The following is a 13,611-nucleotide window of genomic DNA, read 5'->3' on the forward strand; positions in this document are numbered from 1 at the left end:
AACAATTTTATATTATAATCTCTGCCCCATTTCTTTTTTGCGCTGGTTTGGTTTTAATCTCGCTGCTCTCATTTCCCATACCTTTGACAAGCAGTTATCCTGCCATCCATACTTGCTCTTGCCACATTTGTTTCTTCACTTCTCACTTTTGTTTGCACCAAGAAATCTTTTATCTAACCTTACCTACCCCTCTAACCCTGTTAAAGTCTATCCCTCCCCCCACCCCCGCAATTCTCAATTGCCAAAAACCTATTACATTTTTAACTTTTCTCAGTTTTGCTGAAAAGTCACAGACCTGCAACATGAGCTCTTTTTTCTCTTCCAGCATTTTTGCATTTCAAACATGCTTATTTTCTTTCTCTCCTATCCATTAAAAGATTCACTTGGGCGACCGTACAGACAGGCCACTTTCTGGCATTCATTCAATTTGACATTCCTGCTAAGTGAACCATCATAGCAAATGAAAGGCTTTTTGAATTTTGACAATCATAACCCATCTTGTCCACTTTCTCCACAACACCTTTCTGCAAGGGTTGGTAGGTAGATAGATAGCAACCAGAAGGGTCTTGAGCTACACTTTCCTCTCGCTCCAAGGCACAGAACCAAAGATGCACCCTTGCTGCTGCCATGTGATCACGTGACTCGGATCATACTTTTTGTCCATCAGTTCAGCCTATACACACCCATTAATGAGTTAAGTTAGATGTACCAATATCCAAGAAAATCAGCTTTCTTCTCAACCATAGTCTGCACCACAAAAAGCTTCTGCTCGACTAATAAGGGGAAGTAAGATCTGGTAAAATCAAACTCCTGCCTTCTATTCAAAGAATGAGCTGCAGAGAACAAATATTTCCACCTTAATTCATTATTTTCACGACTGACATTTAGGCAGTTACCCATCTGTTTTGCAGTGCATCAACTAGAACCTGCTTACTAGAGGCCAGTACAAAGCATTTAAATTGCAAAAGTCCAAAAATTCTTCCTGCGTTCACCCCATGGAACACTGTTCTGAAACAATTAAGAACTGTAAATTAGCTTTAAACAAATTGCTTTTCATTTCAAAGTCCAATAACCTTAATGGTCAATTATTTCCAGGACTCGCTCAAACAAATAGGTAGCAACTATATCATTGTTTTATTAGAAAACAATACCTTGCTGGCCAAAACAACTTGCAGAGCCCTGGGATTTCCATCATTTGCAAGATGTCCGCATATTTGTTCCAAAGCTCTGTGCTTGGCCAACTGATTCAATAACCAAGCACAGTTTGAAGAATATAAACCATTACATAATCCATTACATTCAACTGTCACAAGGTGTTATATTACCAGAAATGACAATTAGCACCCAAAAGTAAATTTTGTTTATCGCAGTTTATATAACATCTCTGGGTTACCACTGCTGGAACCATCTTTCTCATTAACATGCAGTTTTGCTTCCCTAATTCATTCCAAACAGTCATTCTTACATTGCATTATACAAATAGCTCATTTTCCTCCTCTTACTATGCAGTGCCCCCATTCCTTTTAAGAGCTTCCAAGGCAAATAAAGGGCTTATCCCTCAAATCAGGCGGTTTTTAATATGTTATGAGCAACAAATAGTTCTTTATCCCCTTGCAATGTTGTACAGATGAACAAAAAGTAATGTTTTATTTAAAGTTTTAAAATAGGTGCATGGCATTAGAATACTTGCGCATTCTTGAAAATAAGCTAATAATATCTGGTTATGGAACATGGGTGGAATGAGGACTTTTATCTATGGGAATACTCCCAGACCAATGTTTATTTGCTACAATTGAAAACTACATACATCTAAAAATATGTACAAACTCCACAGTACCCGTTAAACTAGCATGCTGTGAAGGCCCCGATCCAAAGGTTTTACCTGACATTCCATTTGCAGGTTTCTGCTTGCCATTTACATTCTGAACTAATTCAAGAACCCCAAAGCATTTGGGCAGACAAAATTCAAAGCAATTTGGAGACACCAAAATTGAGCATGCAGCCCATTTAAAATCAATCACAATGAATTGATCACATGCACCCAGTTTATTAAAGAGTGGTTCTCATTAACTAAGGCCAGCATCAACAAAAATAACGTTAAACTATTGGGCAAGGTTCTCTGCTCTCCCCACAACATGTTTCTCGGTGATGAGAGGCAGCCAACCGTTGGTGGGATCTTCCGGTCGACGGGATTTTGCATTGAATCCACCCTGTGTCGCCGGGAAACATGCAGTGGGGGTGCGTCGTTGACAGGACCAGAACATTCCGCCTGTGTAAACAGCCGGAAAATCTTGACCATTGGTTTTAATTACAAGACGTAATATAAAGATGAGTTGTTTTAAATAAAATATTTGTTGCAACTAAAAACAAGCAATTTAAAGTATACAATACCAAAATAATTACTATATTTGGGAAGGTAACTTTGATTTGCCGATCCAAATTGAAACACCCAACTTATACAGCATTTCCAAGAGAATGGTAGGTATGCAGAGCATAGCTAGCCAGAACAAATCGTTAATAAATTCACTTACAGTATTGTAAACAGCTAATTCCTTCCTTAACCATTCATTATCTAGATTAGTCCATAAAGGGATACATTTATTATTTGTTGCAAAAGGTCCTTAGCTGGTGTATGAGCACTGTACTTAACATAAACTGAGAATTGTGCGAACGCAAAATACAGCGGATGCTGGATATCTAATCAGAGAATGTTGCAAATACTCAGGTCAGACAGCATCTGCTGAAAAAGAAACAGAACATTTCAAGAACTGAAATGTTGATCCTTTCTCTCGCCACAGATGCTGCCAAGATTTTCTGAGTATTTCCAGTATTTTCAGCTGATTACACCACTTGTCTCATTTTCACTTAAAACTACAAAATAAGGAATCCCAGTGTCCGTCATGCCAGCAATGCTCGTAAAAATTCTAAGCTTATATTGCCATGTTAGCTCTTTATTAAAGCAAATCATGTCACTACTAACTTGTATATTCCATGATACTTAAATGGCACAATATGGAAATTAGTTACTCATAAATAAATTAGATGGCGCAACTAACACTGAGGCCAGAAAAATATCAAACTGGTTTGAAAAAGCCTTGGAATTTAACTTCAGTATTTAACTTCTGCTCAGTACATCATCCTGATAATAAAAGGAGGAACTCACCATGTTATGAAATTGAACACAAATCTATGCTCTTGTCATTCCATGGCGCAGTACACCAGTACATCACTTTTCTCTACCCAACCTATAGATTTTTGCTTTTACATAAATTTTCTATTTAATACAATTGTAGGCATTTGCCAAAACAGCAATCCTAATTTTCATGTCCTGTCTGATACATCTTTACCTTTGCAAAACAGTTACACCATTATGACAAACCACATGACACTAACTGTTATCTGGCATTGAACCATATATTAAGCAAAGCATCTGAAAACACCTTTACTGCACTTACTAGAAGCAAGGCAAAAAAGCCAATAAGCTAATTTGTGCATCAAGATTGCAATCCCCCTCAATAGACACTGGGCTAGACTTATTTATTGCAGATGTACAAGTTGCTGATCCCTCACATAATATATTGTTCCAACTCCGGGACAAGATCACAAAATGAACTCTAACAAAAGTATCCTCTCTCTGATGTGGAGTTCGAGTAATCTAAATCCAGCACTGGGCTATGGTACAAAAGTTTCAATTCAAAAAGGTGTAAAGAGCCCACAGTAATGCAGTAGAATCCAAGGATAGGGCCAAGGAATATCAATGGGTCATTTGCAGACTGGTTCCTTATACAGTACTTGATGTTTAAAGCACAGAAAGTGACAATATCACACGACTGAAGAACTAATTTGAGTACAGTGACGCAAAATGGAATTTAGTTTTTCCTGGTGAAACACAAATAACTTGGGGCCCAGCACTGAATTCACATTGGATACTGACTCAACTAATGCAAATCAAAGCACTTTTTGGCTTTTGAGAACATACAAAATAAATTTACGATAATGGTTGCAGTGATGGGGTTGTTCCATGGACAGCCTGGATAAACTGGAGTTTTCCCCTTGAAGCAGAGCAGATTGATAGAGAGTTGAAGAGTAAACATAGAAATGGTTTCCAACGGCTGAAGAGTTAATAATGAGGTCACAGTTTATGGGAAGTAGTAAAAGAAACAGATTTTTTTTAATGCAACCGATGGTTATGATTTGCAATGCACTTCCCAATAGGATGGTGGATGCATTCAATAGACCTTAAAAAGGGAATTAGATAAATGCTTGAAGGAGAAAGAACTTGCATGCACATGGAGAAAGAGAGGACTGGGATTAAGTGGATTTCTCTTGGAAAAAGAGTCAATGGGATGAATTACCTCCACCTGCAATATTAAACAATTCACCAAAACATGTCTCAATCAGAAATTCTGACTACACTAGACGTCTGTGGTCCCCAGAGCACTATGCTAGTTTGAGTTGAATTATTGGCAGTTTTAGGAGAGGAACTCCTATCCATTAGGAAAAGAATTAACTGGCTAAACATACACTAAAGTGACTAGATCCTCAGCAATGTGGTTGACTCTTGAATGCTATCACAGCTCAAGGATGAGCAATAAATGCTGGCCCAGCTGCGGTGCCCACACCCCATAAAAGAATTTCAAAATTACACTGCATCAATTGGTCTCCAAAATAGCAATTTGTAACTGACAGGTGAAGTCACCATACTTAGTCCCAATCTTTTATTTCAATTTCAAACAACGTCAACAAAATCCAGTGAGCAGCACACCCGGACAATTACTTTAATTCCCAATTCAGTGTTGCAATCTTACCATAAGGGTAATCCCCAGGATTCGGGTTTGAATAAAATCCGGTTCCAGGTGGAACAGGATACTGCTGAGTTGGTTGTACAAATGAAGAACGAAACTGAGAAAGAAAAACAATAAATTTCACATTAACTTTCAGCTATAAAAGCTTATCCCAGAAGATCAACTTCTACAACTGCCAATGACCAAGTTTGCAACAGAATATATCTGATTCCATTACAGAATGACTTGTACAGGAGGAAACTATACTACGCTGAGCAAATATCAAATTTTAAATGACTAGAAGGTGTGGAAAAAGATCCGAAAAGCCAGTGAATAATGTACCATGTTCATACTAGTTAACTCACTGACATTTCATTGAAGTTCATGAATCAGCTGATTTCTGTGATATTCTATATAAATTGGCAGCATGGCTGGAATAGTCATTTCCCATCATTTGTAAATATTACCCAACGTAGTCTGGGGAGGATACTGAGGATCAGTATTGTGATGTCATTCTACATTTACTAAAATTATCTTAACATAGGAAGAAAAAGATCTTGCTGTTAAGGCAGGGGAAACTGTGATGAAGAACACAGCAGACTATACAATGGTCAAGAGAAGCAATGATAATGTACAAATGCCAGATCCTTAAATGGGATAGAATTCAAATTGTAAGCACACAACGTACTGGATGGATTGCAGGCAGAGAAGGCATAAAAAGTGAGAATGTTGTGTTTTGTACATTGAGGAATACAGCATGTCTCCATTTTGAAGTTCCCCTGGTTTAAGTTGTTCCACTTTAACAGGCATTAGTAAATGGGACCCGAATCAGGTTTCAGTGTGAGGTTTCTTTTAAAGTCATTTCATGCTGGATCTGACACAAGGCTTCATGATCAGCACAATTTGGAGTGGCCCCTCCCACTCCCTGACCTTCCCCCTCACTACTGACCCTCCAGTTTATGGCAAATCTCCTGCAACCTGAAGCCTCATCTCCACAACACTCACTCACAGGTGAGGGTTGCGGAGAGGTAAGCAGAGTCAGAGGAAGGGTCCGCAGCAAGAGGGAAAATCAGGGGGTAGCAGAGGCCACAAATCAGAGGATCAGAAACAAGAATGTCACGGATGCAAGCCAGAGAGGGGGGACGGTCTGGGACTGGGATGAGTGAAGAGCAGGAGGTTCACCGAGCAGTGAAGGAGAGACAGCAAGCAGAGGTTACGTAGAAAGTTAGCATATTTATTTTTAGATTTTTATTTTAAAACTTACAATTCAACGATGAAAGGGATATGCTGTTGTAATGTTTTTTTCTGACAAGGTCGTAAAGAACTTAACTGCAGCCTGTACATTGACTTAAAAATAAAATCACTGCATTCATTGGAGCAGATAGGTTTATGGAGTTAGAAAATTGTAGAACGGAAGAGATCAAATTTAAGAATTAGTTAAAGAATAAAGTGATAACAATGTTCATTATTGGCAAATCACAGAAACAAACTGATAGAGCAATACAGGATTGGTACAAGCAAAGCGATACAGTTAGCAAGAGTTATTTATAATGATTCACTAGGAAATTAATTGCTTTCTCCCAACGTCATTAAACTGGAGGAAAATATTGAAAAAGCATCAAGAACAATCATAGTAGATCACACTGCAGTTTTGGACAGCCCATTACTCCGATTAGTTTGGATTGTTCCAGTTGATGGAAACGAACATCCAGACAATGGATTAATTGGCCTCCAACTGGACTTTTACCTTCAAAAAGGTTACTGCCCAAGATTATAAATGAATGCAGTTCTTGCTCCAACAAAATAAATTCATGGAAGGTTGTATTAACAGAGGATTCAAAATGTCATATGTTGCAAGTATGGATTTTCAATACTACACCAAGAGCTTGGCAGTTTAAAAAATGTTTCAGAAAATAATTAGCATATGAAAGTAAATAAGAAAATTAACAAAGCTCATATACAAACGGTTCTTGCCTGGCTTGGAACATAGTATGGTCCTGATGACTGATATGTTGGTATCTGTTGTGTCATCATCATAATAGTCTGTGAGCCAGGTGGGTAGACATGGGTAGCAGAGGCCACGGGTCGAGTTGTTGCACTACTCTGAACCCTGGAAGCACTATTCTGTTGCTGGGCTCTGTTGGGGTAGTATTGCTACAGAGAAGAAAAGAAAACCATAATATAATCATAAGCTACAAAGTACATCATGCAGTATGAACATCAGACCCAACGTCAGAAATGTTCAACATTAAATCAATTATTTTAGCCATCTGCCATTTTTCTTTTTGCAATCCTATAAATCTGCCACTAGGCAAAATTATTTGAATACAATTTACACATTTTACAATAATTTTAACTGTAAGAATAAGCTAAATGCAGGTCTGAAAATGCTAAGATGTCAAAGAATACTCATGTCAGTTACATAAATCAGTGAAATAGAAAACAGTTCTGACAAACTTCATGGAATCAAATGCGTTTGGTGTCAAGGGCCTTGAGTTTCCACGTTGGTTCAAATTGGTGACTGGGGTCAAAACGGTACTAATTTTCAATGCTCAAGTTCCACTCAACTTCATTTCCACATCACTGAATGTAAAATTTATCACAAATCAGTGCAGAGTGTATTTGTGAATTTTAAAAAAAATTTGCATTAAAAATATTCCAATACATTTAAGAGTGATAACCTGGTGCATTGTTAAATACAGCTGAAAATGTGCTGTAGCCCACCCCCAAAAAAACAATAATCACTTCTAATCAGTCTAGTCCACCAGCTGAGCATAATATTTTTTTTAAAGCATCCACTGGTTACATTGGTGGACAGTGATCAGTTTTAGTAAATGCAAAACAAACTCTATAACATTTTAAGTGGTAATTGCTTCCTTTGTTAAAAAAGAAACATGCTTTCAAAGAAGCAGTAGCCAGGTTCATGGCACCGTGGTTGGCTCTGCTGTACAGAAGAGCGGGGAAAAAAGAGTGGAAGGGCTATAGTCGTAGGGGATTCAATTGTAAGGGGAGTAGAGAGGCAGTTCTGTGGTCGAAAACGAGACTCCCGAATGGTATGTTGCCTCCCAGGTGCACGGGTCAGGGATGTCTCAGATCGGCTGCAGAACATTCTGAAGGGGGAAGGTGAACAGCCAGTTGTCGTGGTGCATATAGGTAACAATGATGTAGGTAAAAAACGTGATAACGTCCTACAAGCAGAATTTAGGGAGTTAGGAGCCAAGTTAAAAAGTCAGACCTCAGAGGTAGTAATCTCAGGATGCTACCAGTGCCACATGGTAGTCAGAGTAGAAATGAAACAATAGGCAGGATGAATGCGTGGCTCGAGATGGTGCAGGAGGAAGGGGTTCAGATTTTTGGGACATTGGGACTGGTTCTGGGGGAGGTGGGACTACTTGGACCGTCTACACCTGGGCCAGTCTGGAACCAATGTCCTTGAGGGTGCTTTTGCTAACACTGCTGGGGAGGATTTAAACTAATGTGGCAGGGTGATGGGAACCAAATGAGGTGGTTAGTGGACAGTAGGAGGTAGTAACTAAAGCCTGCAAGGAACTAGATCATGAAGTCAGCGTGACTAAGGGGAAGAGTAGGCAGGGAGCAGATGATGAACGCAAAGGGACTGGTGGTCTGAGGTGCATTTGTTTTAATGCAAGTGTAGTAGGTAAGGCAGATGAACTTGGGGCTTGGATTAGTACCCGGGGGGGTATGATGTTACTGCTATTACTGAGACTTGGTTCAGGGAAGGGCATGATTGGCAACTAAATATCCCAGGATATCGATGCTTCAGGCAGGATAGAGAGGGAGGTAAAAGGGGTGGAGGAGTTGCATTATTGGTCAGAGAAGATATCACAGCTGTGCTGAAGGAGGGCACTATGGAGGATTCGAGCAGTGAGGCGATATGGGCAGAGCTCAGAAATAGGAAGGGTGCAGTAACAATGTTGGGGCTGTACTACAGACCTCCCAACAGCGAGCATGAGATAGAGGTACAAATATGTAAATAGATTATGGAAAGATGTAGGAGCAACAGAGTGGTGGTGATATGAAATGAAAATCGCTTATTGTCACAAGTAGGCTTCAATGAAGTTACTGTAAAAAGCCACATTCCAGTGCCAGTTCGGGAAGGCTGGTGCAGGAATTGAACCGTGCTGCTGGCCTGCCTTGGTCTGCTTTAAAAGCCAGCAATTTAGCCCATTGTGCTAAACCAGCCCATTTTCCCAACATTGACTGGGATACACTTAGTGTCAGAGGTCTAGATGGGGCAGAATTTGTAAGGAGCATCCAGGAGGGTTTTCTAGAGCAGTATAAATAGTCCAACTCGCGAAGGGGCCATAGTGGACCTGGTGTTGGGGAATGAGCCCGGCCAGGTGGTTAAAGATTCAGTCGGGGATTACTTTGAGAATAGTGATCACAATTCGGTAAGTTTTAGAATGCTCATGGACAGAGACGAGTGTGGTCCTAAAGGAAGAGCACTAAATTGGGGGAAGGCCAACTATACCAAAATTTGGCAGGAGCTGGGGAATGTGGATTGGGACCAACTGTTTGAAGGCAAATCCACATTTGATGTGCGAGTCTTTTAAAGAGAGGTTGATTAGAGTGCAGGACAGTCATGTCCCTGTGAAAATGAGGGATAGAAATGGCAAGATTAGGGAACCATGAATGACAGGTGAAATTGTGAGACTAGCCAAGAGGAAAAAGGAAGCATTCATAAGGTCTAGGCGACTGAAGACAGACGAAGCTTTGGGAGAATATCGGGAATGTAGGACCAATCTGAAACGAGGAATCAAGAGGGCTAAAAGGGGTCATGAAATATCTTTAGCAAACAGGATTACGGAAAATCCCAAAGTCTTTTATTTATATATAAGGAGCAAGAGGGTAACTAGAGAAAGGGTTGGCCCACTCAAGGACAAAGGAGGAAAGTTATGTGTGGAGTCAGAGAAAATGGGTGAGATTCTTAACGAGTACTTTGCATCGGTATTCACCGAGGAGAGGGACATGGCGGATGTTGAGGTTAGGGATAGACGTTTGATTACTCTAGGTCAAGTCAGCATAAGGAGGGAGGATGTGTTGGGTATTCTAAAAGGCATTAAGGTGGACAAGTCCCCAGGTCCGGATGGGATCTATCCCAGGTTACTGAGGGAAGTGAGAGGGGAAATAGCTGGGGCCTTAACAGATATCTTTGCAGCATCCTTGAACACGGGTGAGGTACCGGAGGACTGGAGAATTGCTAATGTTGTCCCTTTGTTTAAGAAGGGTAGCAGGGATAATCTAGATAATTATAGACCGGTGAGCATGACGTCAGTGGTAGGGAAGCTGCTGGAGAAGATACCGAGGGATAGGATCTATTCCCATTTGGAAGAAAATGGGCTTATCAGTGATAGGCAACATGGTTTTGTGCAGGGAAGGTCATGTCTTCCCAACTTAATAGAATTATTTGAGGAAGTGACAAAGTTAATTGATGAGGAAAGGGCTGTAGATGTCATATACATGGACTTCAGTAAGGCATTTGTTAAGGTTCCCCATGGTAGGCTGATGGAGAAAGTGAAGTCTCAGGGTGCACTAGCTAGATGGATAAAGAATTGGCTGGGCAACAGAAGACAAGAGTAGTAGTGGAAGGGAGTTTCTCAAAATAGAGAACTGTGACCAGTGGTGTTCCACAGGGATCCGTGCTGGGACCATTGTTGTTTGTGATATACATAAATGATCTGGAGATGACACCAAGATTGGTGGAGTAGCAAATAGTGAAGGGGACCGTCAGAGAATACAGCAGACTATAGATAGATTGGAGTTGTCCGGAGAAATGGCAGGAGTTCAATCCCGGCAAATGCGAGGTGATTCATTTTGGAAGATCCAATTCAAGAGCAAACTATACGGTAAATGAAAAAGCCCTGGGGAAAATTGATGTAAAGAGAGATCTGGGTGTTCAGGTCCATTGTACCCTGAAGGTGGTTGCGCAGGTCGATAAGAGTGGTCAAGAAGGCATACGGCATGCTTTCCTACATCAGAAGGGGTATTGAGTAATAGAGTTGGCAGGTCACGTTACAGTTGTATAAGACTTTGGTTCAGCCACATTTGGAATACTGTATATAGTTCTGGTCGCCACATTACCAAAAGGATGTGGATGCTTTAGAGAGGGTGCAGAGGAAGTTCACCAGGATGTTGCCTGGTATGGAGGGCGCTAGCTAGGAAGAGAGGTGGAGTAGATTAGGATTATTTTTATTAGAAAGACGGAGGTCGAGGGGGGAACCTCATTGAGGTCTACAAAATGATGAGAGGTATTACTAGGGGTCACGAGTTCAAGGTGAGAGGGGAAAAGTTTAAGGGAGATATGCATGGAAAGTTCTTTACGCAGAGGGTGGTGGGTGCCTGGAATGCATTGCCGGCAGAGGTAGTAGAGGTGGGCACAATAGCGTCATTTAAGATGTATCTAGACAGATACATGAATGGGCAGGGAGCAGAGGGATGCAGATCCTTAGAAAATAGGGGACAGTTTTAGATAGAGGATCTGGATCGACGCAGGCTTGGAGGGCTAAAGGACCTGTTCCTGTGCTGTAGTTTTTCTTTGTTCTATTTCCAAGATCTTCCTTGAAGGCCCACAGGCACAAGCATCAGAAATTCACAATGGTTCAGAGAATAACCAATCCTCATTTGATTGAAGTGGTTGGAGATGGCTGGGGTAGGATGCAGCTTGTTGGTAGTTTTGCTGGTGTTCGAGCCCACACCTTGGTGGTGCTGTTTGCACCGGGATGGTGGCTGCCATTGCAAATTATGTTTTAGATGATTATCACGGCTCTGTGGTGCAGGTCTTTGGTGCTCACTTTGATGAACTGCAAGTACCCTTGGGAAAATAGTTGAAAGCGTGGAAGAGATTCCTGGTATTAGATAGAGCCATTTCCCTGGTAGCAGCATGCCTTCAGTTCACAGAAATGCTGCCACATGATGTTTCAAGAGAGTGGAGGCCAGGCAAGGAACATTCTACGGCCCAGCCACTTGCGAGTTGCAGGTGAGCTCCCAATTGAATTTGAAAATGAACTGCCACACTTTAGCAATCTTGACACAGAGCGCAGCCAGTTAGACGTTGGCATGGCACGAGAAGGTAAATGGTTGGATGGAATTTTGAGATTCGGATGGTTGTTTGATAATCCTGTCATCGTTTTGGTCTTTACAAGTGATATAGATATCATCATGGACTTTTCTTCCTTGTGATTATGCTGTTGATATCTTGTGGCCTTTTCCCCTGGCAAGGGTGGGCAGGGTGTGAGCATTAGGGCACGGGTCATCGGTTATTGTTTTAGCAAAAACCATTTTGAGTCATGTTATATGTAGTTGAAGTCTTGCTCCTGCTTTTTTTTTTATGTGCTGTAATCTTTGCAGTTATGAGGAGTGTGCGCATTTTAGACACCCCTTATGCTTGGGACATTCCTTCTTAGTTATTAGGAATGTGCTGACAGGCTTAGTTTTTCTTTTGATGCGTTTGAATATCCTTGGTTGACAGACTCCTTTGTGCATGAGGGTATGGTGCCGAGCAGAGACCTGTTCTATGTTGGTATCCTGTGCACGTCTTCACAAATTAGGTGGTGGCTGTGCGCTGGAGGAATATGGACCTTTAGCTGGGTCCTCGTCCTCTTTTATCCTATGACCTTCTGCTGCTGGTATTTCTCCATTTTTTTAAAAAACCGTTCCAATTAGGTTGTTGGGAAGCACTGACCATATGGGAATCTATAGCTGCTTGCCCTCTCTGTATAAATGTGAAATGATGATTCTTCTGTTCTGTGCCTAAGTTTCGGGTTATGTTGCGTACTGTGATACGTATAATCCTTTCAGAACGGGGTTTTCACTTATTTTCTTTGTATTTTTCCCTTGTTATGGTGGATATAAAGAATTCATGATTGGTTCCTGCAGGGATACACTGGACTGTTCTCCAGTGGATGAGGTTGCGGTGTGGCATTGATACCTCTGGTGCTGGAGTGCAGGTGATGTGCACCAGAACATGGTGTGAAGATGTAATCCTGAACTCATGGCTGTTGCAAGCAATCACCAGGAGGGAAGGTGTGCACCATTTTACCATGTTTTCATGGTCTTATCCTTTTCTCCCTGGTGGTGTGTAGAGGTGTCAAGTTGAGTCTAATTATTGTATAGAACCAGCTATATTGCTGTTCTCCTGTTTCCCCCTCTGAATCCATGCATGTCGAGACTTTTTTTTCTTGCTGAGCTACATAATTCCTGTAGTTTTGTTGCACATTTGTTAAATGTAAAACTTCAATACATATACTTGAAAAAATAAATTCACAATGGTGATTCGAGTGCAAGAGAGGCCAGGTTTTTTTGGCAGGGTCAGCTTTTAGCGCAGCATTTTGAACTTTAACACAAAAAGATCACCAAAACTAAATTTGCTTTTGGAAATCTTTGCTATTTTGCATTGGTTTGGCCAAACAGACTGCATGTAAGGGGCAATTTAGCATCGGGCAGCAGGGTAGCATGGTGGTTAGCATAAATGCTTCACAGCTCCAGGGTCCCAGGTTCGATTCCCGGCTGGGTCACTGTCTGTGTGGAGTCTGCACGTCCTCCCCCTGTGTGCGTGGGTTTCCTCCGGGTGCTCCGGTTTCCTCCCACAGTCCAAAGATGTGTGGGTTAGGTGGATTGGCCATGCTAAATTGCCCGTAGTGTCCTAATAAAAGTAAGGTTAAGGGGGGGTTGTTGGGGTTACGGGTATAGGGTGGATACGTGGGTTTGAGTAGGGTGATCATGGCTCGGCACAACATTGAGGGCCGAAGGGCCTGTTCTGTGCTGTACTGTTCTATGTTCTATAACCAATCCACCCAACCTGTACATC

The 13,611-nt window shown here is 41.3% G+C and overlaps 1 protein-coding gene across 11 annotated transcripts in view; it reads right to left on the reverse strand.

Moving 5' to 3' along the window:
* eif4g1a (eukaryotic translation initiation factor 4 gamma, 1a) overlaps positions 1-13,611 on the reverse strand; it is a 149,568-nt gene that overhangs the window by 95,308 nt on the left and 40,649 nt on the right. For 10 of the 11 annotated variants that reach the window (XM_038815991.1, XM_038816001.1, XM_038815994.1 and 7 more), the window contains 2 exons: positions 6,759-6,938; positions 4,809-4,902 (listed from right to left, as the gene is read on the reverse strand). In XM_038815991.1, the coding sequence (XP_038671919.1) occupies positions 4,809-4,902; positions 6,759-6,938 (274 nt within the window). Of the gene's footprint in view, positions 1-3,163; positions 3,260-4,808; positions 4,903-6,758; positions 6,939-13,611 lie in introns of those variants that run through there. The other variant, XM_038815999.1, reaches the window with a different exon arrangement.

This window comes from Scyliorhinus canicula, chromosome 13 (assembly GCF_902713615.1).
Source record: "Scyliorhinus canicula chromosome 13, sScyCan1.1, whole genome shotgun sequence".
Lineage (NCBI taxonomy): Eukaryota > Metazoa > Chordata > Chondrichthyes > Carcharhiniformes > Scyliorhinidae > Scyliorhinus > Scyliorhinus canicula.